This window comes from Corythoichthys intestinalis, chromosome 20, assembly GCF_030265065.1.
Source record: "Corythoichthys intestinalis isolate RoL2023-P3 chromosome 20, ASM3026506v1, whole genome shotgun sequence".
NCBI classification, from domain to species: Eukaryota; Metazoa; Chordata; class Actinopteri; order Syngnathiformes; family Syngnathidae; genus Corythoichthys; species Corythoichthys intestinalis.
Genome location: NC_080414.1, coordinates 19,881,489 through 19,901,385, shown reverse-complemented (window position 1 = coordinate 19,901,385; position 19,897 = coordinate 19,881,489). Strand labels below are relative to the sequence as shown.

The window sequence follows — 19,897 nt, the reverse complement described above, 5'->3', positions numbered from 1 at the left end:
ACGTGTTGATTGCTTGCTTTCACTTTGAGAACGGGCCCTCCTCCCTCCGCTCTGCTGTTCGGCCCCTCCTCCCTCCACTCCGCTGTTGCAGGGGGAGGGGGAGGAGCCGATGACTTGCTGGAGAGAAAGAGAAGCTGTGCGCTTTTTTTCCCTCTCCTTCCTCAAAACAAACGTTTGTGGATTAAAAAAAATGAAATTAAAAAACTATCGCACGTCCTTGCGATGGGACTATTGCACATGCGCACATCGCGATGGCGATGTTTAAACGATATATCGTTCAGGCCTAATCACTATAGTCCCTCACAAAAGTCTTGTTGCGTATCCATTTTGTCGAAACAATTGCTAATAACCTGACTTTTATTATTCAATTGATTTCAGAAATGGCTCATATGAAAGCTAAGACCCTCCCAAATGATGTTGAATGTACAAAAATACACTCACCGGCCACTTTATTAGGTACACCATGCAATTAACGGGTTGGACCCCCTTTTGCCTTCAGAACTGCCTCAATTCTTCGTGGCATAGATTCAACAAGCATTCCTCAGAGAGTTTGGTCCATATTGACATGATGGCATCACACAGTTGGTGCAGATTTGTCGGCTGCACATCCATGATGCGAATCTCTCGTTCCACCACATCCCAAAGATGCTCTATTGGATTGAGATCTGGTGACTGTGGAGGCCATTTGAGTACAGTGAACTCATTGTCATGTTCAAGAAACCAGTCTGAGATGATTCCAGCTTTATGACATGGCGCATTATCCTGCTGAAAGTAGCCATTAGAAGTTGGGTACATTGTGGTCATAAAGGAATGGACATGGTCAGCAACAATACTCAGGTAGGCTGTGGCGTTCCAACGATGCTCAATTGGTACCAAGAGGCCCAAAGAGTGCCAAGAAAATATTCCCCACACCATTACACCACCACCACCAGCCTGAACCGTTGATACAAGGCAGTAGGCCTGAACGATATTGGAAAAAACTATTGTTGCGATTTTTTTGAGGTGTGCAATATATTGCGATATTATATTGCGATAGTAAAAAAAAAAAAAAAAATATATATATATATATATATATATATATATATATATATATATATATAATTTTTTTTTTTTTTAAAGAAATTTTCACTAGATGACTTGAATAGCTGTTTGGAAATACTTTGCATGACACACCGTGACCACAGTGTATTCATATAATACCGTTTCATTTGTGAATGATTAAGATTGCTGTATTATTATGAAGGGATCCAGGAAGCAATGTCTGCACAAAATAGATAATTTATTGAACACAATATTTGACACTTCAACAGCAGCAAATACATTAAATGACAAATAAAAGAGCAGGTGCATTCGTCCCCTAAGTTTTTGACAAAATATAACAATAAATAAAAACTTCTGTAAAATAACAACAAAGTTGTAAACATAGTTGAACAAAAATATTAAATATGACAAATAAGAGTTGTTCACAAACTATAACAATAAATAAAAACCTCAGTAAAACAATAAAGTTGTCAACATATTTGAACTTAAATATTAAATCTGTCAAATAAAAGTGCAAGTGCATTAGTCCCCTGAGTTGTTTACACAAAATATAACAATATAAAACTGCAAAACTGCAACAAAGTTGTAAAAATATTTAAAAAATATTAAGTATCAAAACTTTATGTGCAGCTGTACTATAGTTATTTGAAAAATACGATTTACAATTAATTTAAATATAAAAGAAACAGAAACTCAATTGAACTTGTAAATAATTGAACTGAATAACAGCAAATAACTGATGAATAACAGAACCATTTTAACTCCCAAATTTCCTGCCTTCCTGATAGCTGTCACATGAATAAAAAGAAGAAAAGACATTCCTGCAGCTGTGTTATGTATTTGTCTGCATATCGTCCACCTTCCTTGCTCAGCAATTCTCAACTGGGTCTCATAGGTTTTTGGCCAAGACTACTAGTTTATCCACCATTGCAGGCTTGAGACAACAACGTTGGCACGTAACAATGTTCCCACCTGTACTAAAAAGCCTCTGATGGGAAGCTCGTAGCAGGAATGCATAGATACCTGCGTTTTAAATGGTCCCACATGTTCGACGGATTACTTCTTGTTGAGGCAACCATGGCGAGGCACTGTCAACAGGGCTGTTTTTTGTTCCTTATATTCTTGTCGATAGCCAAAATACTTCCAAAACTCCTTTTGGAGACAGTCTTCCCTATTCAACGTGTTGCTTGCTTTCACTTTGAAAACGGCCCCTCCTCCCTCCGCTCTGCTGTTCGGCCCCTTCTCCCTCCACTCCGCTGTAGCAGGGGAGGGGGAGGAGCCGATGACTGCGAGTTGGAGGGAATGAGATGAGAGGCTGTGCGCTCTCCTTCGCGCTCCTTCCTCAAAACAAACGTTTGTGGATTTAAAAAAATGAAATGAAAAAACTATCGCACGTCCTTGCGATGGGACTATTGCGCATGCGCACATCGCGATGGCGATGTTTAAACGATATATCGTTCAGGCCTACAAGGCAGGATGGATCCATGCTTTCATGTTGTTGATGCCAAATTCTGACCCTACCATCCGAATGTCGCAGCAGAAATCGAGACTCATCAGACCAGGCGACGTTTTTCCAATCTTCTATTGTCCAATTTCGATGAGCTTGTGCAAATTGTAGCCTCAGTTTCCTGTTCTTAGCTGAAAGGAGGTACACCTGGCATGGTCTTCTGCTCCTGTAGCCCTTCTGCCTCAAAGTTCAACGTACTGTGCGTTCAGAGATGCTCTTCTGCCTACCTTGGTTGTAACGGGTGATTATTTGAGTCACTGTTGCCTTTCTATCAGCTCGAACCAGTCTGGCCATTCTTCTCTGACCTCTGGCATCAACAAGGCATCTCCGCCCACAGAAGTGCCGCTCACTGGATATTTTTTCTTTTTCGGACCATTCTCTGTAAACCCTAGAGATGGTTGCGCGTGAAAATCCCAGGAGATCAGCAGTTTCTGAACTACTCAGACCAACCCTTCTGGCACCAACAACCATGCCATGTTCAAAGTCACTCAAATCACCTTTCTTCCCCATACTGATGCTCGGTTTGAACTGCAGGAGATTGTCTTAAACCATGTCTACATGCCTAAATGCACTGGGTTGCCGCCATGTGATTTGGCTGATTAGAAATTAAGTGTTAACAAGCAGTTGGACATTTAATGAAGACATAAAGGTCAAATTTTGGCAAGACAAAAGTTTTGTCGCCTACAGAAAGTAGTGTGAAAATTGAACAAAAAATGTACTTGAAATACAAAAATATGTTACATAACATAAACGAATTATGTAGTGGTGCTGTGAGATCCAAATTTAATATTTTGTATGACTTCCATGGGCTTGAAGGACTGCATCCATACGGTTCGGCAAGGATTCATACAATTTATTGATGAAGTCATCAGGAACATCAAACAAAGCAGTCTTGCACACCTCCCAGAGTTCATAAACATTCTTGGATTTCGTCTTCCATGCTTCTTCTTTCATCCTACCCCAGTCATGCTCAATGATGTTCATGTCTGGTGACTGACCTGGCCTGTCCAGGAGGATCTTGATCTTCTTTGCCTTGAGGAACTTTGAGGTAGAGATTGAAGTATGCGATGGAGCACCATCCTACTGCATTCCCCTTTTTATGGTGAGGAATGTAAGAGGCAGCTAAGATTTGTTGATTTTTCAGACAATTTATGTTGCCTTCCACCCTGCAGATCTCTCGCACACCCCCATACTGGATGTAACCCCAGACCATGATTTTGCCACCACCGATCCACCTTTTGCCACTTTTCCAGCGTCCATCCTTTTGACTGGCCGTAGACCTTGGAAAATGCCACACAGTTTTTTAATTGTCTGCACCCTGAGAGATAAAAAGTCTGAAATACTACAAACATTACGATGAAAGTTTATAATCATTGGCAGCGTAACGTCGCGACATCTAATGGGATTATACAGTTTACACTAGAAAAAGGCTCCGACAGAGTTCAACAGTTGCTGAAAGGTAAATTTCGAAAGTTTAAATACCGATAGTCTGTGAGCTCCTGTCGCGTTGAAAGTTTGTTTGTGAATGAGAATTGACAGTTGACACCATGATAAAGCCAGTCTGTCACTGAGCACACATGCGCAAAGTTGTATCCACAGAAAAGGTTTTGACATAATTACTCTTTTGTATACATGATCATATTCATATTGAACATAATAAAAGTCTTACCATAAATTCACAGAAGAAGAATGAAAACAGCCACATGATTGGACGCCTATCATCGTCAATGGCACTGAAAACAGTTCGTACGTACCGTAATCACATATTAAGTCCACACGTTTTCCTGTTTCAGGAGCTGCTTGGTTTCGAAGGTGCAGATGCCGACCCAAAAGACTCCACGATTGAAGAGGGTCGCGAGGAAGATTCAGGCGACGTCCTGTGGGACCTTCACGACGAGCAAGAGCAGATGGAATCGTACCAACAAGCGTGTGGGAGCACCAGCTCCCAGCTTGGTTTCCAAAAGGTGAGCTTCCTTTCTTCTAAATTCTTATTTGCCACCTCAGATTGAACCCCCACGCTGGTGTTCTTCTCAGTACGTTGACCGGCTCAACGACATGATCGCTGCCCCTCCCCCGACGCCGCCTCTGCTGGTGTCAGGCGGTCCGGGCTCAGGGAAATCCCTTCTCCTCGCCAAATGGTGAGAACATATCTCCTCTTTCCTCAATGCGCTATGGAAAAGTATGACCACTTAGGTTGTTCTGTAGGATCGAGCTACAGCAGAAACAGTCCCCCAACAATTTGTTCCTCTACCATTTCGTCGGGCGACCTTTCTCCTCCAGTTCTGAGCCCGTCCTCATTATCAAACGCCTCACGGTTAAGGTAAGAGATCCATTCTTGACTATTTATTTTTTCAAAACTCCCGCAACTTGCTCAGTTTGTTGTATGACCAACATTCTGTAGCTTCTGCAACACTTTTGGTCAATTTCCGGCTTGTCCATGGAACCTAGCAAGACCCTGGAGGAGTTTCCGCGCTGGCTCGAGAGGCTCTCGGCGCGCCACCAGGGCAACATCATTATCATCATAGACTCCATTGACCAAATACAGGTAACGCCAGCCTCGGTATGACAATTTTACTTCAAAATGAAAGTTCATTGATTGAAATCTTGTGCTTAAGCAAGCAGAACGACATATGAAGTGGTTGATCGACCCGCTGCCCGTCAACGTCAGAGTGGTGGTATCTGTTAATGTGGAGACGTGTCCTCAAGCGTGGCGGTTGTGGCCGACTCTTCACTTGGATCCGCTGAGTCCCAGGGAGGTCAGGAGTGTGGTTACCGCTGAGTGCCTGAACATGGACCTTCAACTCGTCAAAGATCAGGTAGTAGCAACTCAACTGTACAGGCGTGCAGGAATCATTTGAGTGGTTGTTTTTCAGGAGAAGAAGCTGGAACGACACTGCCGATCAGCATCAACCTGCAACGCTTTGTATGTCACGCTGCTTGCCAGGATGAGCACCAGGTTCTCTTGTCTTGTCTGTTCGGGAGAATATTGGGGTGAAGAAACAGACATCATAATTTTTCTTTCCGAGCAGAGGATGGTCGTTTGAGAAGAATTTGGAACAGTGCTTGCAATGTCAGGACACCTTGTCTCTCTACCGCCTGGCTCTCAAAATGACTCTGGACTCTTTTAGCTCGGACAGAGAGCGACACACAATGAAAGAGGTGATCGACTTTTATTTTTGGTCAGTAGTTCCAAAAGTTCATTACTGAACACTACTGTTCTCCCTGTATTTCTCCCGAGTGTAGATACTATGCCTGGTGTATTCCAGCCACAATGGAGTGAGTGAGTCAGAAATTCTCGATCTTTTCCCGGAGTTGGAATTTCCAGTGCTGGCGTCGATGCTCTTTGGTTTGAGCAGACTCTGCGTGCTCACCCTCCACTGCGGTCTCATCAGATTCCAACATCTGCAGGTACCTTAATCCCACTGGGCACTTCAGTAGGTTTACATTGACAGTGTTAAGAGGAGACCCTATATAAGTTAGGGACAAGACAAACTACACTGCAAAAAAAATAGAGGAACACTTATGGTCTGGAAAATGCGGTAGTTTTTAGGTGGCACTTGGTGAAAAGGATTGAAAACAACTGGAATAGAAGGATAATTACTCTAAACACACTGAAAAAGCAACCCAAATCAATGACTTTTTAATATTCTATCATGGCCAAAATCGCGTCACCTGATCTCAGCCCAAACGAGGTTGCATTTTAGTTTGTGGGAACAAAACTGACCCTGAAGAAAGCGGATAAAATTCAGACTTTCACATACTGTATTTGTATGTTACCAGGCACGAGAAGCAGTCAGATTAGAGTTTCTGAGCGGAGGACGCAGTTGTGCCACATACAGAGAGAAACTGATCCACTACTTCAGTCAGCAACTCAGGTGCAGCCGGGCATCTATCTTTTCCCTTTGCGCGAACCTCAATTTCCTTTAGTTTTACTTCATTTCACTCAATTTATTGGATGTGTGTTTATCGTAGTCATGATCTTGTAACGTGGCGTGTCGCCGATGAGCTGCCCTGGTTGCTCCAGCAGCAGGAAGACCGGACCAAACTGCAGCTGAGCCTCTTGAACCTGTTTGTGTCTCAGAACTTGTACAAGAGGTTAGTGTGTTCGCCGATGAGCACATTTTTGTAAGATTAATATTTTAACTTTTAAATCCAATTCATTTGCAATTTTTCATTTTGTTATCACCTTCAGGGGTCATTTCTCCGAGCTGCTGGCTTACTGGCAATATGTGGGCAAAGACAAAAGCTCCATGGCCACCGAGTATTTCGACTCGTTGAAGCACTACGAGAAGAACTGTGAGAGCGAGGACAGCATGACCAAATTGGCCAACTTGTATGAGACTTTGGGACGCTTCCTTAAAGATCTGGGCTTGCCCAGTCAGGTGGAGACCATGTTTTTGTTAGTCATGACACTCTTTAACAGCTAGAAAAGGGCAAAAAAATTATGTGGGGATGTTTTCCTCGACAGCTCTGTAAACTTCCATGGTTCACGTCATTTTGATTTTGGGGTATTTGCTGGGTAAAGCATTCACTAAATTATACACTTGTAGGGTTTTAGGTTCAATCTTAAATTTCACTTGAAAGCTGAATAGCCTAACGTATTCCACTTTTGCTTGCTAGGCCGTGGCTCCTCTTCAGAGATCGCTGGAGATCCGAGAGACCGCCCTGGACCCCGACCATCCCAGCGTGGCGCGCTCCCTGCACCAGCTTGCCGCCGTGTACGTCCAGTGGAAGAAATACGGAAATGCCGAGCAGCTGTACAAGCAGGCGCTGGAGATCAGCGAGAACGCCTATGGGGCTGAGCACGGCAGCGTGGCGCGAGAGCTGGAGTCCCTCGCTGTGCTCTATCAGAAACAAAACAAGTATGTTGGCGCCGCTGTAGGTTATCGGGTCTCAAACTCAAAATAAAGTTGAGTATGTGCCATATCAAGGTTTCCCCCAAAAAGGGACTAATGTTGCTAATTCACCTTGTTTAACTAGTTGATAAAAAAAAAAAAAAAAACACCACCAGCTGTCATTAACTTGAGATATGTTAGGCCAGAAGAGATTTAAAAAAGTAAAAATAATTCTCAGAGCAAAATACACTCGCACCACACTTTTTTTCACTTGGTAACAAGGCTGCATTATTCATTTTATGATGATATGACGATAAAGTGAATAAAACAAACAAAACCATTCCACAATGCAAATGACTTCACACATTAGGATACAGCAGGTGGTTGTACACCCCACTTGAAGATAAAGTCCAGTAAAGGTTTCAACATTTTTTCGAAAATCCTCTTCCTTCCCTCTTAACTTTTGTTCATTTATATATTATTTATTTAAATTCATTACAATTTGTTGTATTTTTGTATTCTTAGACTATTTTTTTGTAATTTCACTTCCATTTATTCATATATACTTGTATATTTATTAAGCGTATATTAAAATTGCCTATAGCTTTTTTAAATGTATAGTACGCATTTATCATTTAAATATGTAGATATATATATATATATTACAAACTATTTTATTTTATATAAATATTAGGGCTGTCAAACAATTAACATTTTTAGTCGAGTTAATTACAGCTTAAAAATTAATTAATTAATTAATCGCAATTCAAACCATCTATAAAATATGCCATATTTTTCTGTAAATTATTGTTGGAATGGAAAGATAAGACACAAGACGGATATATACATTCAACATACGGTACATAAGTACTGTATTTGTTTATTATAACAAACAATAAATCAACAAGATGGCATTAACATTATTAACATTCTCTGAAAGCGATCCATGGAGAGAAAGACTTGTAGTTCTTAAAAGATAAATGTTAGTACAAGTTATAGAATTTTTATATTAAAACCCCTCTTAATGTTTTCGTTTTATTAAAAAAAATTTAAATTTTCAATCAAAAAATAAACTAGTAGCTCGCCATTGTTGATGTCAGTAATTACACCATGCTCACTCATTGTGCTGAAGCCCATAAAATCATTTGGGCCCAAGCGCCAGCAGAGGGCACCAAACACCAAAAAACAAGTAACAAGCGGACATTACACTGCTGTCATTTTAATCTGTTTGAACGGGGCATGTGCATTAACTGCGTCAAATATTTTAACGTGATTAATTTGAAAAATTAATTACCGCCCGTTAACGCGATAATTTTGACAGCCCTAATAAATATATATACTTTTTCTATTACCCATGACAGAATACGTGCAAGCCATACTAATGCTACAATTTAATGGCAAATAAGGGCTACAAAATACTGTCCTGCACACCACAAGTGGCCTCCAGGCCACAAATTGGAGATCCCTGGACATTATAAACATCATTCAAATGAAGTAATCTGCCATATTGTTATCAGGTATGAACAAGCGGAGAAACTCAGGAAGCGGTCCATGAAGATTAGGCAGAAAACAGCTCGCCAGAAGGGCCATATGGTGAGTATAGAGTTGTGATGACAACATTATTAGGAACTAGAGCAACAACTACACTTCTCACTCCAGTATGGCTTCACACTATTGCGTCGCCGAGCCCTCCAGCTTGAAGAGCTCACCCTCGGAACAGACTCCGCCGACTGCGCCCGGACCCTTAATGAATTGGGCGTGCTCTACTACCTCCAGAACAACTTGGAGTAAGTCTCACCTGACAACATTATGCTTGAGAACCTTCCGCCTAATCACGTGTATGTATGTCACATGTTCTCTGCAGCGCGGCCAAGGTGTTCCTAACACGCTCGTTGGAAATGCGCCAGCGCGTCCTGGGCCCAGAGCACCCAGACTGCGCTCAATCTCTCAACAACCTGGCGGCGCTACACACGGAGAGGCGGGACTACGAGGCGGCGGAGGATATGTATGAAAGGGCGCTAGATATTCGCAAGAGGGCCCTCTCGCCGGACCACCCCTCGCTCGCTTATACGCTCAAACACCTGGCCATGCTCTACAAGCGCAGGGTGAGGTGGAATAATCCGTTGTTGATTCATCTGGTGTCCACCTAATGACGTCAAATGTGTTGCAGGGGAAATTGGAGAAGGCGGTGCCCTTGTATGAGCTCTCACTGGACATTAGGGAAAAGAGTTTTGGGCCCAAACATCCCAGCGTCGCGACAGCGTTGGTCAATCTGGCCGTCATCTACTGCCAGCTGGTGACTATTCACAGCAATTATTGATGGGAGCTTTGTATGTAATGCAAAAGCAACCACCTTAGTTATTCGTATTTTTTTTTTTGATTGGTGTTTCTTCGCCGCGCTGTGGAGCCCAAACCATTCGGCGCCAAACGCAGGTTTTTGGGGATTTTTTTTTTTTTTTAAATGTATGTAGTCTAAATATTTTTATCCAATTCACATAAATCATCCAAATTTCAGGAAGGGACATAAAAGTTCTATGCAGAATTTTCCAAAAACCTACGGGTCCCCCAAATTTGCCAAAAACATTCCCATTCGTTTCTAATGAGATGTCATTGCCATGTACGTCGTTCTATTCATTTCTAATGTCCATGTTTTCCCATAAATTTTCAATGGCAGAAAAACATGGGTGGTCGTGATTTTTGACCAAAAACTTACCAATACAGCTCATTGACATTCAACTGGCGCCCAAGTATGTCGATGCCATTGACAGCCACGTACGTCCTTGCCAATGACGACCATGTACGTCGATGCCATTGATGCCAAAGTTACTTGTTCTATTGACGCCTATGTAACGGCCATGCACGTCAAAATCAAGATGAAGTGACCCCGATATGCCCCCAAATCAACAGGAAGTGACCTGAAATCAAAGCTACCATCGCAATTTCTCCAGAAATGGCATTTTCTAGTTCCTATTGTTTTTTGGGTTTTTTTCTACACGTCTGTGATCATGAATGTTTTTCAGAAGAAACACAGCGAAGCGTTACCACTGTACAAGCGAGCGCTCAAAGTGTACGAAGACAGTCTGGGACGCTCTCATCCTCGCGTTGGGGAGACGCTCAAGAACCTGGCGGTGCTGAGGTACATTTTCAAATGATACATTAAAATAACAAAACACATTTTGCATTTCTATTTAGAATGGAAACATTTGCAGTTAAATTTTTATTTACAGAACAAACAGTTGAACGTCCTCCTGTTTTACAGCTATGAAGAAGGCGACTTCGAAACGGCGGCAGAGCTGTACAAACGCGCCATGGAGATCAAGGAGGCGGAGCCGTCACTGGCGTGCAGTAACGCACCTTCTCGCCACTCGTCTAGCGCCGACACGTTCAGCCTGAGAGGACCCGCCCCCCTCCCACAAGGTCCCAGGTGACCCAACTACGCTGACATGCTTGTACGCTACAGCCACCTGAGAAATAATATTTGCACACATGGAGTCTCCTGTAAGTAAGAAATATTATTGGAACTTCTATTTACCTCGCTGGAAACTTTGAACAGTATTATGATATACAAAAGCAGTATTAACATGTGCCAAAATATTTTGTTTGTGAAAGATGTGACTTTGCCAAATAGTATTTTATATACAGAATAGTCCTTTTATGTACCTGTAGATGTTATATTGTGGGAAAACATAGCTGCAATGTCTTTTAAAGATGACTTGTCTATTGTTTTACTAAATATCTCGTGCTAAGTGAATTTACAATACTAGCACCGCGTTGAAAGGTTTACACTGCAGCATTTAAAATAACCGCTTGAGATAATTTTTGTTTACAGTATTAATACAGTGCATAGCTCTTTAAGCCAAATGGTATAGGATTGGATAGTAAATTATCCTTCATTATGAAAAAACATTAAAATTACCTTTTAGTTGCTCTCATTTGGTTTCAAATGTGAAATTCAGCGTCAGTTTCCTCTATTAAAGCACTTCATGATGCTGACTTGACCTCACAGAACAAAAATATTTTTCATTATTCAAGTGTAGTGCAATTGAACTGTGTAACTTTAGTTTTTCTAGTGAAATGGGAATTAATATTTCATGTGTATTCTTGCTAATAAATACTTTATTGAGAAGTTTACAATCTTATTGAAGCATTGCGGCCTTTTTCATGCATTCAGCTTCATTTTTCTTAGTCTTTATTAGTGCCACTGGATGTCAATTAACATATGCTGTGCAGTCTACAACTTTCGCATCTGAGCCATCAGTTCTTCCAGGCTCTGCTCCGTCTCTTCCACCACCTCACAGTCGCCCTTATTCTGTTTCCGATGAAAAGGAAAATTATCAATTGACAACATTCCAACCTCATCAGTAATCATTGGCCGTGAACTGACCGGTGCCGGGATGGTATACGCTACAGTGATGCCTTCAGGGAGGTCGGGAACACCAGCCGCTGTGAGCTGTGTCTCTTCATTGGCTTCCTCTGACACAAGTTCAATCCCCCATTCGTTGTCCTCGTGAACCACCTCTTCCTCTTCCTGGACAGTTTCCGATTTCGGTTGCTCCGCTTCCTTCGCCTGTAGGGACACGTTGGTACATTTAGGGCTGCAGCTATCGATTATTTAAGTAATCAATTAATCCATCAATTTGTACGAATAATCGAGTAATCGGACTATGAAGATTTAATGCGTTGCAGAATAAATTTTAGGAGATGTAAAACTAAGGCTTGCTAACATTGCACTTTCAAAAGCGCATTAAACGTGAATACAAAATAAAATTCCCGAATATTTTTTTAAACTATGAAGAATGGCACTTTCATTTCAAAAGGGCAATAAATGCATTTAAAAATAAAATATTTGAGATTAGCCTCAAATGGAATAAAATGAGGATCTAATGGCGTACCGGACGCAGGCTATTTTTAGACCGAGACGTCGCATCGTAAAGCGGAAGTAAAGCCGAAGTGGGACATTATAGACCCGCCCTCGCATAGACACAACGCAATTAGTGCTACTTTTCGCCGGTAATCTTTCAAAAACGAACATGCCGATCACGCGTTGTTTTTTTGGAACTTGTAGAAACGACTCTAGACATTACGACACACGAAGGATGTTTTCTTCATACGTTTCCGGAAACCAAAAACTCGGGAGGTAAAAATGTGAAGACCGAATCAACTTGCGCGGACTTTAACACCAGCTCAGTGAATCCATTCACATTTCATATGCAGTAAACATTATGTTGGGTTGGCATGGTCTATCAGAGGACAAAGAGGTAAGCCATTTTTATATTTTTTACTTATTTTTTTAGTGTAACGTTGTGCCGTACTGCTTCTGTCTGACAGTGAATGACCTGAAAAGAATTACAATGGTATTTGACTGCCAGTGTTACAGTTTCATATATATATAAACAACATTAGTAAGGGGGAAGTGTAAATAAATCATAGGATTAGGATGTGTTATCATGAAAAAATTTAAAGTGTTCGTTGGCTGTCACTGAGTAGCATTTGCTATCGCTACACAAAGCTAACTAAATTACCCCCAAGAACGGTAAGAGACGTAGGACAACCAGAGGATATATAAGAAAGACAGGGCTGATGGTAAAGGATAGCTTGTTGAAACAGGAGAACGTCATTGTCAGTCGCGTCGATAAAAAAGCTAAAGTTAAGCTTAGGTCGGCTTGTTTTTTTCATCTTTTTCAGCCTTCGACACTCAAGCCATCTCTTTAACTGAACATTTTTATGTTCTTCCACATTTTTGTCAATAAATTTGGCACCAGGCACATCATTTTCGGAGAGAATTGTTTAACTCTGTAAACATCTCCTTCGTACACGATTTCCATTCATTTCCTATTAGGGACAAATGGTGGCTTGTCCTTACTTCGCAACTGTAGCTAATGTCATGAATATTAATGAGCGGAAGTGACGTGTTCCTTGCGGTACGCCATTACAACAAATGAACAATTGGCTAATTTGCATAGCAATAGTCGCTAGCTTAAATGCTATAAAATGCTAGCCTTTTTTTTTTTTTTTTTACAATGCTCTTAAATCATTAAAACCAGTATCCCCACAGAAAAAACTGCTAAATATACCTCTAAACTAAATTACTAATGCATAAATAATCATTAATGCAAACAAAACTTACAACCTTATGTTGGTCTAAACAGGGAACAGCTGGATCTCGCCGTGTTAGATGAGTAATGTCATATTCACTGTTGCCACTAGAGAGCAGTGTATCCACCCACCCACTTTCCAAAACCATGACACCACCACTCTGAATTAACGAATCCTCGGGGCAACAAAATTTGATTTGAAGCTTTTTTTCTAATCAAATTACTCGAGTAAATCTATTAATCGTTGCAGCACTAGGTGCATTTAAGATACATCCAGCATTGAATGTATGGTGAATTGATAGTCACCTTGTACACTCCCTGCTGCTTCCTGCAGTGGCGGTCATTGCACTGCGGGTTGGGTTTCATAGACATGCTGGGAAAGAAGTCCTGCATAGCGTTGTAGCCCAGGTAGTAACTGACACGTCCGAACTTCAACAAATACCTGCAATGTTGACAAAGTCATTAAAAGTACAAGAAACAAAATGAAATGGAAATTAACATTTCTCAAAATGAAGTTGTTTCATTAAATTGTATTAATGTAATGTACAATAGATAAAAATGTACTCAATAAATTATTTTTTAAAAAAAAAACAATTTCTTGTGGAATTACTTTTTATTCCTCAGTATCTCCAACCTTATTTTCTAAACGTACGAACATTCTCAAATTCTAATTTTTTCCTAGTTGGATTTGTCGTGAGCATAAGCACAGGAAACCAAATTTTTGTTGCATGTATGTATTTATACGGCACTTACTTGAGGACATTTTGGACAAGGATACCAGCGACTACTCCCATTGTCGTTGGCAAGCTGGCTGCGCACACGCCCTCCCTCTTGAGAGTCTTCTCATCAATGTTGGCTGCCACCACCAGAGGGGGTGCACACTATGGAAAATCAGGTTCAAATCACTCCCATATCAGAAATGACGCTCTATTAGTTGATCACTTTGAATTATAGTTATTTGCTTTTTATTGGTGCAGTTGTTACTTACAGCAAAGCACGCCGTTTCTCCTGGATTGATGAGCTGTATGTGTCCCGACACGGCATTCTCGCTCACTCCGGACTCCATCCAGGTTTGTCCCAACTCATTGCAGGCCTTCACAGTGAGGACAGTGTAAAGCTTTGTAAAACATCTTGTTGCTGATCATCATTCTTACCGTATTGATGGCCATACGGGCCTCAAAATTGTCCACGCAGCTCAGTACTAAATCCACAGGCTTGCCATCCTCTAGGCCTCCGTGACTGAGAAGACAGGAGAAATGAGGAAGCTGCTACTGAGCATAGAGGTGCAAAAGTGGAAAAAGTCACCTTAAACGCTCCATGAAGTGATTGAAATTGTCCATGGTGGTGATGTTGTAGTTGTGTGTCTCAAAGGACACGTCTGGATTGATGTTTCTGCACTCACGAACAGAAAGATGAAGCAAGTAAGCAAACTTATTTTTTCTTATTAGATAAGCTCTTGTGGTACCTGAGTGTGTGTTCTGCAGCTTCCACCTTGCTGAGCCCAGCCTGGTGAGGCTGGAAGAAGAGTCTGTTCATGTTGGCCAGCTCCACTTTGTCATAGTCAAACAGGAGCAACTGAGAAAAAACATGGACATTACACATTCACATTCTTTCCTCTTCTATAGTGGGCTTAATCTTTTATTGAATTAGACAGGCCTGGACAGAGTACCTAATATTCTGACCTAAATATAGTAAAAAGAGTTTTGCATTATTTACCTTACCGATGCCACACCTAGTCAGCATTTCGGCTGTCACGCTGCCCACTCCCCCGACTCCCACCACGGCGACTGTGAAGGTCCGTATGCTCTGAACACACACATTAAAAATTAATATTACCTAATTGGCTACCATTGACAGCAGTGGACGTACAATTCCTTGTGACTGGGAGGGCTAGCAGTGATCATTCACTGGCAACCCCTCCCAGTCAAAAGGATTGGACGTCTATTGCCGTCCTGCTGCAACGACTAATCGATTAACTCGAGTATTCGATTAGAAAAAAAGATTTGAATTCAATTTTGCTGCTTCGAGTATTCGTTTACTTAGTTTGTTTTGAAAGTGTTTTCATTTAGTTTTATTGATTTGGGTGGGTACACTTCCGTCTAGTCTGCCTCATTTCACATGGCTGAATCCAGCTGCTCCCTGTTAAGACCACCATAAGCTTGGTTTTTGTTACAGCTGTTTTTTTGAATTCATTCGTAATTTATTTTAAAGGTATATTTCACCAATTTTTGTGGGAATATGTGTCTGAACTATTTGTTAAGAACATTGGGGGGGGGGGGGACAACGTATTTTATAGCATTTAAGCTAGCGGACTTTTGCTATGTAAGTTAGCCGATTGTTCTTTTGTTGTACAGAGATCCTTATTTATTTACTTTTTACTGTTGGAGGCTCAGCTCAGGTATTTTTTTTTATGTCCCTTATCAGATTATTCGAACTAACTAGTTCATCGATTAATCGACTACTAAAATAATTGATAGCTGCAGCCCTACCCTCAATGTAACAAAACCAAATGATTTGAGGAAATGATACCTCATAATTATCCACGATGCCCATTCTCTTCAAAGCCATCAGGCGACTGCAAGGACAGCAAAAATTTAGCTTGGATGAGTCACCAGTCTCCCAGAGGGCGCGGCACCCCCAAATAAAACAACATTTGAATTATAAATAAAATTACCTGTAAGGGTTGGAATCAACAACTTCGGCGCTCATCTTTTCAATTTTAGGTCGGTAGAGCTGCTCGGCGGCGCATTGTTTTTGCTTACACTTGATTAATTCGTTCTCCAACTCCCTCACACGGAGCTTTAGTTCCTCCAACGTCGCCATGAGGACGCACAAAAATTAACAAAATTATTTTTAAAAATTCTAGTGTGATAACGGAACGCGATTGTAGCTCAAAACAACAATATTTGCCTGGAAAAGTACACGTATTCACAAGTCCAATCAGCTGTCAGAATGTGTTGCAGTGTATAAAATCCGTGCTGAAAACCAAGTTCTTCAACAATGTTCCGCGAAATAAATTATATTTTGTTGCTGGTAATAATTCTATATGAATATTCAGAAACTACAATAAATATGGAAGTTATTTTATTAAATAATTTTTAGTCGAAAGTACGACACTCAACCAGCGAACTAGCTTGAACAATAGATAGCACATATATAAACCTAGATTTAATATGCGCGCTGTAATCCAAAGAGTTTAAGCGTCATCACTTGTCGGACATTTTGCGTCATTTAACAGATTGCAAAAGCGTGTACATTAATTGATATCTAGTTTGCTCATTGTTCAGTTGATTTTTAAAGGGCTTGGTTTGTAATAAATTCCTGAGATGTACTACATTTACAGCACAGTGCACACTTAAAATTTATTTCCATTGTTTTCTCCAATATACAGCCTGAGTCATTGCCACGGTTTGTTTCAAACAAAACAGTTTTCAAATCCGACAAGAATTCCGCAAGGTAAAAATATCTAGTGGAAAATAATGCACTCGCTTCAAGTTCTCCCGTTGTAAGTCCCCCGATGCAAAATGGCCGCAAGTTCCTCATGGCTTTATACATCTAGTAGAATATATGATATTTATCACTTGAACGGCAACAGCTGGAAAATTATTAATCAACTTTTTATCATTCATCATGGACGAAATGACGACTCCAGTGCGTCAGCAACATAAATTCGACGAGGATAGACTCAAAAAGTATCTGTCTGCCAGGTCGTACGTGTCAAATGACGACGAATTCACTGTCAGGCAGTACAGGTGAGTTTGTGTTTGGGTCATAAGTCGATAAGTTCGGTTACGCTAACATGCTAATTGTTTTCCAGTACTGGTCAGTCCAATCCCACTTTCTTGATTCGGACAACTTCCAAAAGCTATGTTCTCAGGAAAAAGCCTCCTGGTGAGCTGCTACCCGGTGCCCACCAGGTACAATTCAAGAAATAATAGCTCCACAATACTATTCATGACGTTGAAAGGCTGTCTTTTGTTATAGTACCAATGTTTGTACAGCAGGGGGCGTCATGGATTTTACTTTAAAAACACTGAGACTCATGGATATTTTCTTCGTACATATTAAAAATTATATTGGGCCAATCACAGAAAAAAATGTACATATAGTACTAATACATTTTCTGGACTACTATGTACTGTGTGTATTAGAGAGTTTTTGCAAAGACAATGAGGAACTTATGATTTATGGAAAAATTTATTTGATAATAAATGGTTATTCGTACAGCAAATAGTGATTCAGTCCTTTGTTTTTGTTGTTAGGTGGACAGGGAATATCGCGTCCAGAAGGCCTTGTATTCTGCTGGATTCCCTGTTCCTGAGCCCCTCCTCCACTGCACTGATGTCAGCATCATCGGAACAGAATTCTACTTGATGGAGCATGTTGTGGTGAGTTTGAAAAGAGATGCTACATTCTGTAATGGAATGGAATGTATCAAGTAGGGATGTCCCGAGCTCATATTTTTGCGTGTGAGTCACCTGATTTTGAGAATCTGCTGATAGAGAGTCCCGATCACATACCGAAAAAAAGTGTTGTTCAAAAAAAAAAAAAAAAAGGTGTAAACATATAATTGTTCCACCGTTCCGTCTTCTTAACATATTCACTCCCAGCCATTTTCACCGGTGCAACCCCCTTCGCTCCCGGACGTTTTACTGGATTTTGACTGATTTTGCAAGGCCCATAGAAAATTCTATTCTATTGCTATATAAACATGGAACCCACCAAAAGAAAGATTAGACTCTCTTCTTTCAGCAGGAAAAAAAGTTAGTTCATATCTTTCTCCATTCTTTAGAAATCAGCATTCGTAAATAGCTTAGTTTGAGAAATTTTCCGACTTCTGATGAAAAAACAAATTGAGCTTTTTGTAAAAGCATACATTTCAAACATAACTTTCACTTTAACACAGCTATTTTTTTCTTTTGTGACATCCCAAACATCTGAATAATATTTTCCTTCTACAAAATAACATAAACAACAAGACAAATAGAGCTTTTGATAGCTAAGTAATCATTTATTTAAACATAACTAAACTATTGAACTGAGAGATGACGTTGTTGTGGCCGCGACAGCCGGAGCAAACTTTTCCTAATCGCCGCCTGTCTCATAAAGATGAATTTTTTGAGTCTTTCTTTTATGGTGACCACTGCCTCGTGGCGGAGTTCGCCTGGGGAACCTGTGTTCCTGGGGGGAACTGGTTTGGCCATGCGCATTTCTGGCTGAGCCACGGGACACTGGAGGGTGCGGGGGACGCGAGCAGCCCAGCATGGCGGCGCGGGCTCTGCTCAGCGAGCAGCACGGACTCAACGGCATCGTCCGCTGCACTGGTGGTCCCGGTCATTCTGCTCGGTCGTCCGGCGCCTGGCATCCCAGGTGTCCTCCCGGTTGTTCTGCTCAGTCGTCCGCTGCCTGGCATCCTTGACATCCATTCGGTTGTCTTCCGCCGGCGCCCCGGCTGTGCGGCCCGGCCATTCGTTCCGTTGAATCGGGTTGCGGGTCTTACCAAATGCACTACTGCCCTCCAGTGGCCAGTTTTATCCCTTTAAAATGGATTTTCAGCATTGTGCTTTGGAGTGGAGCTAAGTTGAATCAGAACCTAGAGATGTGTCTTGTGGAAAAAAAACCTAAAAGACGTATAAAATACGTCTTTGGGACACTGAAACAATTAAAAATAGAATGTATTTATACGTTTTTGGGAGCAAATGAGTTAATGTGACTCATTTTTAAACAAGAATAACGCAGAAAAATCCTTGTCTTTTTTAAATACTTCATTGAGAGAGTCCACTCAAATTCACTCACACTTTGACGCTCACGCTGCTGAGAAAAGCCTCTCACTTACACAATGGGTTGCCACAGCACCCTACCGCTAGTGTTTAACAAGCTGAACGATGACTGACACGTGTGCTTTTGATGGTAGAGCTACCAAACTTCCTGGCAAGATCAAAGCTACACCCCTGTTAATCATCATCAACCTTAAATAGCTAACTCCATGGCAATGCTGACCAAGAAAAGCAGCAGGAGGGAGAGTGAGAGGCTGTACGAGCATGAAGCAGAAAAACATAAATACTTTTTTAAAATTTAGAACCCGATCCTTTTCACCTGATTCCGATCCTCTGAAAAATGGCCCGATCGGCCCGATTTCCGATCACGTGGCCGGATGGGGACATCCCGAATATCAATGAATTTTGTTAATTACTTGCAGGGGCGCATATTTCGGGACCTTCGCTTGCCCGGAGTGATCCCAGCAGAACGGACGGCTCTGTATGTGGCAGCGGTGGAGGTTTTGGCCAAGCTGCATTCACTGGACTTGGCAGCACTCAAGTTAGATGGTTTTGGAAAAGGAGCAGGGTACTGTCGGAGACAGGTGATTTTTTTTTTTTTTTCAATAGTCATTCAAATATTTTCCCTTTTTGTGGTTTACA

The 19,897-nt window shown here is 41.2% G+C and overlaps 2 protein-coding genes across 3 annotated transcripts in view; one reads left to right on the top strand and one right to left on the bottom strand.

The window, feature by feature from the left end:
* The window catches only part of nphp3 (nephronophthisis 3), a 67,842-nt gene that overhangs the window by 6,862 nt on the left and 41,083 nt on the right, over nucleotides 1–19,897 (top strand). Inside the window, exons 9-29 of the mRNA XM_057824366.1 lie at nucleotides 4,342–4,512; nucleotides 4,583–4,686; nucleotides 4,754–4,868; nucleotides 4,950–5,093; nucleotides 5,164–5,364; nucleotides 5,422–5,504; nucleotides 5,578–5,707; nucleotides 5,792–5,956; nucleotides 6,329–6,423; nucleotides 6,521–6,643; nucleotides 6,741–6,930; nucleotides 7,169–7,410; nucleotides 8,901–8,976; nucleotides 9,043–9,170; nucleotides 9,248–9,488; nucleotides 9,554–9,679; nucleotides 10,404–10,519; nucleotides 10,643–10,807; nucleotides 17,296–17,395; nucleotides 17,741–17,866; nucleotides 19,678–19,839. Coding sequence (XP_057680349.1) covers nucleotides 4,342–4,512; nucleotides 4,583–4,686; nucleotides 4,754–4,868; nucleotides 4,950–5,093; nucleotides 5,164–5,364; nucleotides 5,422–5,504; nucleotides 5,578–5,707; nucleotides 5,792–5,956; nucleotides 6,329–6,423; nucleotides 6,521–6,643; nucleotides 6,741–6,930; nucleotides 7,169–7,410; nucleotides 8,901–8,976; nucleotides 9,043–9,170; nucleotides 9,248–9,488; nucleotides 9,554–9,679; nucleotides 10,404–10,519; nucleotides 10,643–10,807; nucleotides 17,296–17,395; nucleotides 17,741–17,866; nucleotides 19,678–19,839 — 3,003 coding nt within the window. The remainder of the gene's footprint in view (nucleotides 1–4,341; nucleotides 4,513–4,582; nucleotides 4,687–4,753; nucleotides 4,869–4,949; nucleotides 5,094–5,163; nucleotides 5,365–5,421; nucleotides 5,505–5,577; nucleotides 5,708–5,791; nucleotides 5,957–6,328; nucleotides 6,424–6,520; nucleotides 6,644–6,740; nucleotides 6,931–7,168; nucleotides 7,411–8,900; nucleotides 8,977–9,042; nucleotides 9,171–9,247; nucleotides 9,489–9,553; nucleotides 9,680–10,403; nucleotides 10,520–10,642; nucleotides 10,808–17,295; nucleotides 17,396–17,740; nucleotides 17,867–19,677; nucleotides 19,840–19,897) is intronic.
* uba5 (ubiquitin-like modifier activating enzyme 5) lies at nucleotides 11,482–16,564 on the bottom strand. Of its 2 annotated transcripts, XM_057824363.1 has the most exons (11): nucleotides 16,153–16,554; nucleotides 16,008–16,053; nucleotides 15,195–15,284; nucleotides 14,944–15,053; nucleotides 14,784–14,870; nucleotides 14,633–14,717; nucleotides 14,467–14,571; nucleotides 14,232–14,359; nucleotides 13,785–13,920; nucleotides 11,768–11,950; nucleotides 11,482–11,692 (listed from the first exon to the last, which is right to left on the bottom strand). In XM_057824363.1, exons 1-11 carry the CDS (start codon nucleotides 16,299–16,301, stop codon nucleotides 11,615–11,617), a joined length of 1,197 nt encoding a protein of 398 aa, XP_057680346.1. In that variant the 5' UTR covers nucleotides 16,302–16,554; the 3' UTR covers nucleotides 11,482–11,614. The 2 variants fall into 2 exon arrangements, with proteins under 2 accessions (XP_057680346.1, XP_057680347.1); XM_057824364.1 differs by lacking the exon at nucleotides 15,195–15,284 and having other exon boundaries at nucleotides 16,153–16,564.

Bases quoted from the DNA above. Each gene is read 5' to 3' on its own strand.
- uba5 (XM_057824363.1), bottom strand. From the start codon at position 16,301: ATGGCGACGTTGGAGGAACTAAAGCTCCGTGTGAGGGAGTTGGAGAAC. The intron at 15,054-15,194 runs GTAAATAATGCA...GTTTTTTCTCAG, and splicing joins CTAGGTGTGGCATCGGTAAG to TTGCTCCTGTTTGACTATGA. The intron at 11,951-13,784 runs GTGACTATCAAT...GTGTCCCTACAG, and splicing joins AGCAGCAGGGAGTGTACAAG to GCGAAGGAAGCGGAGCAACC.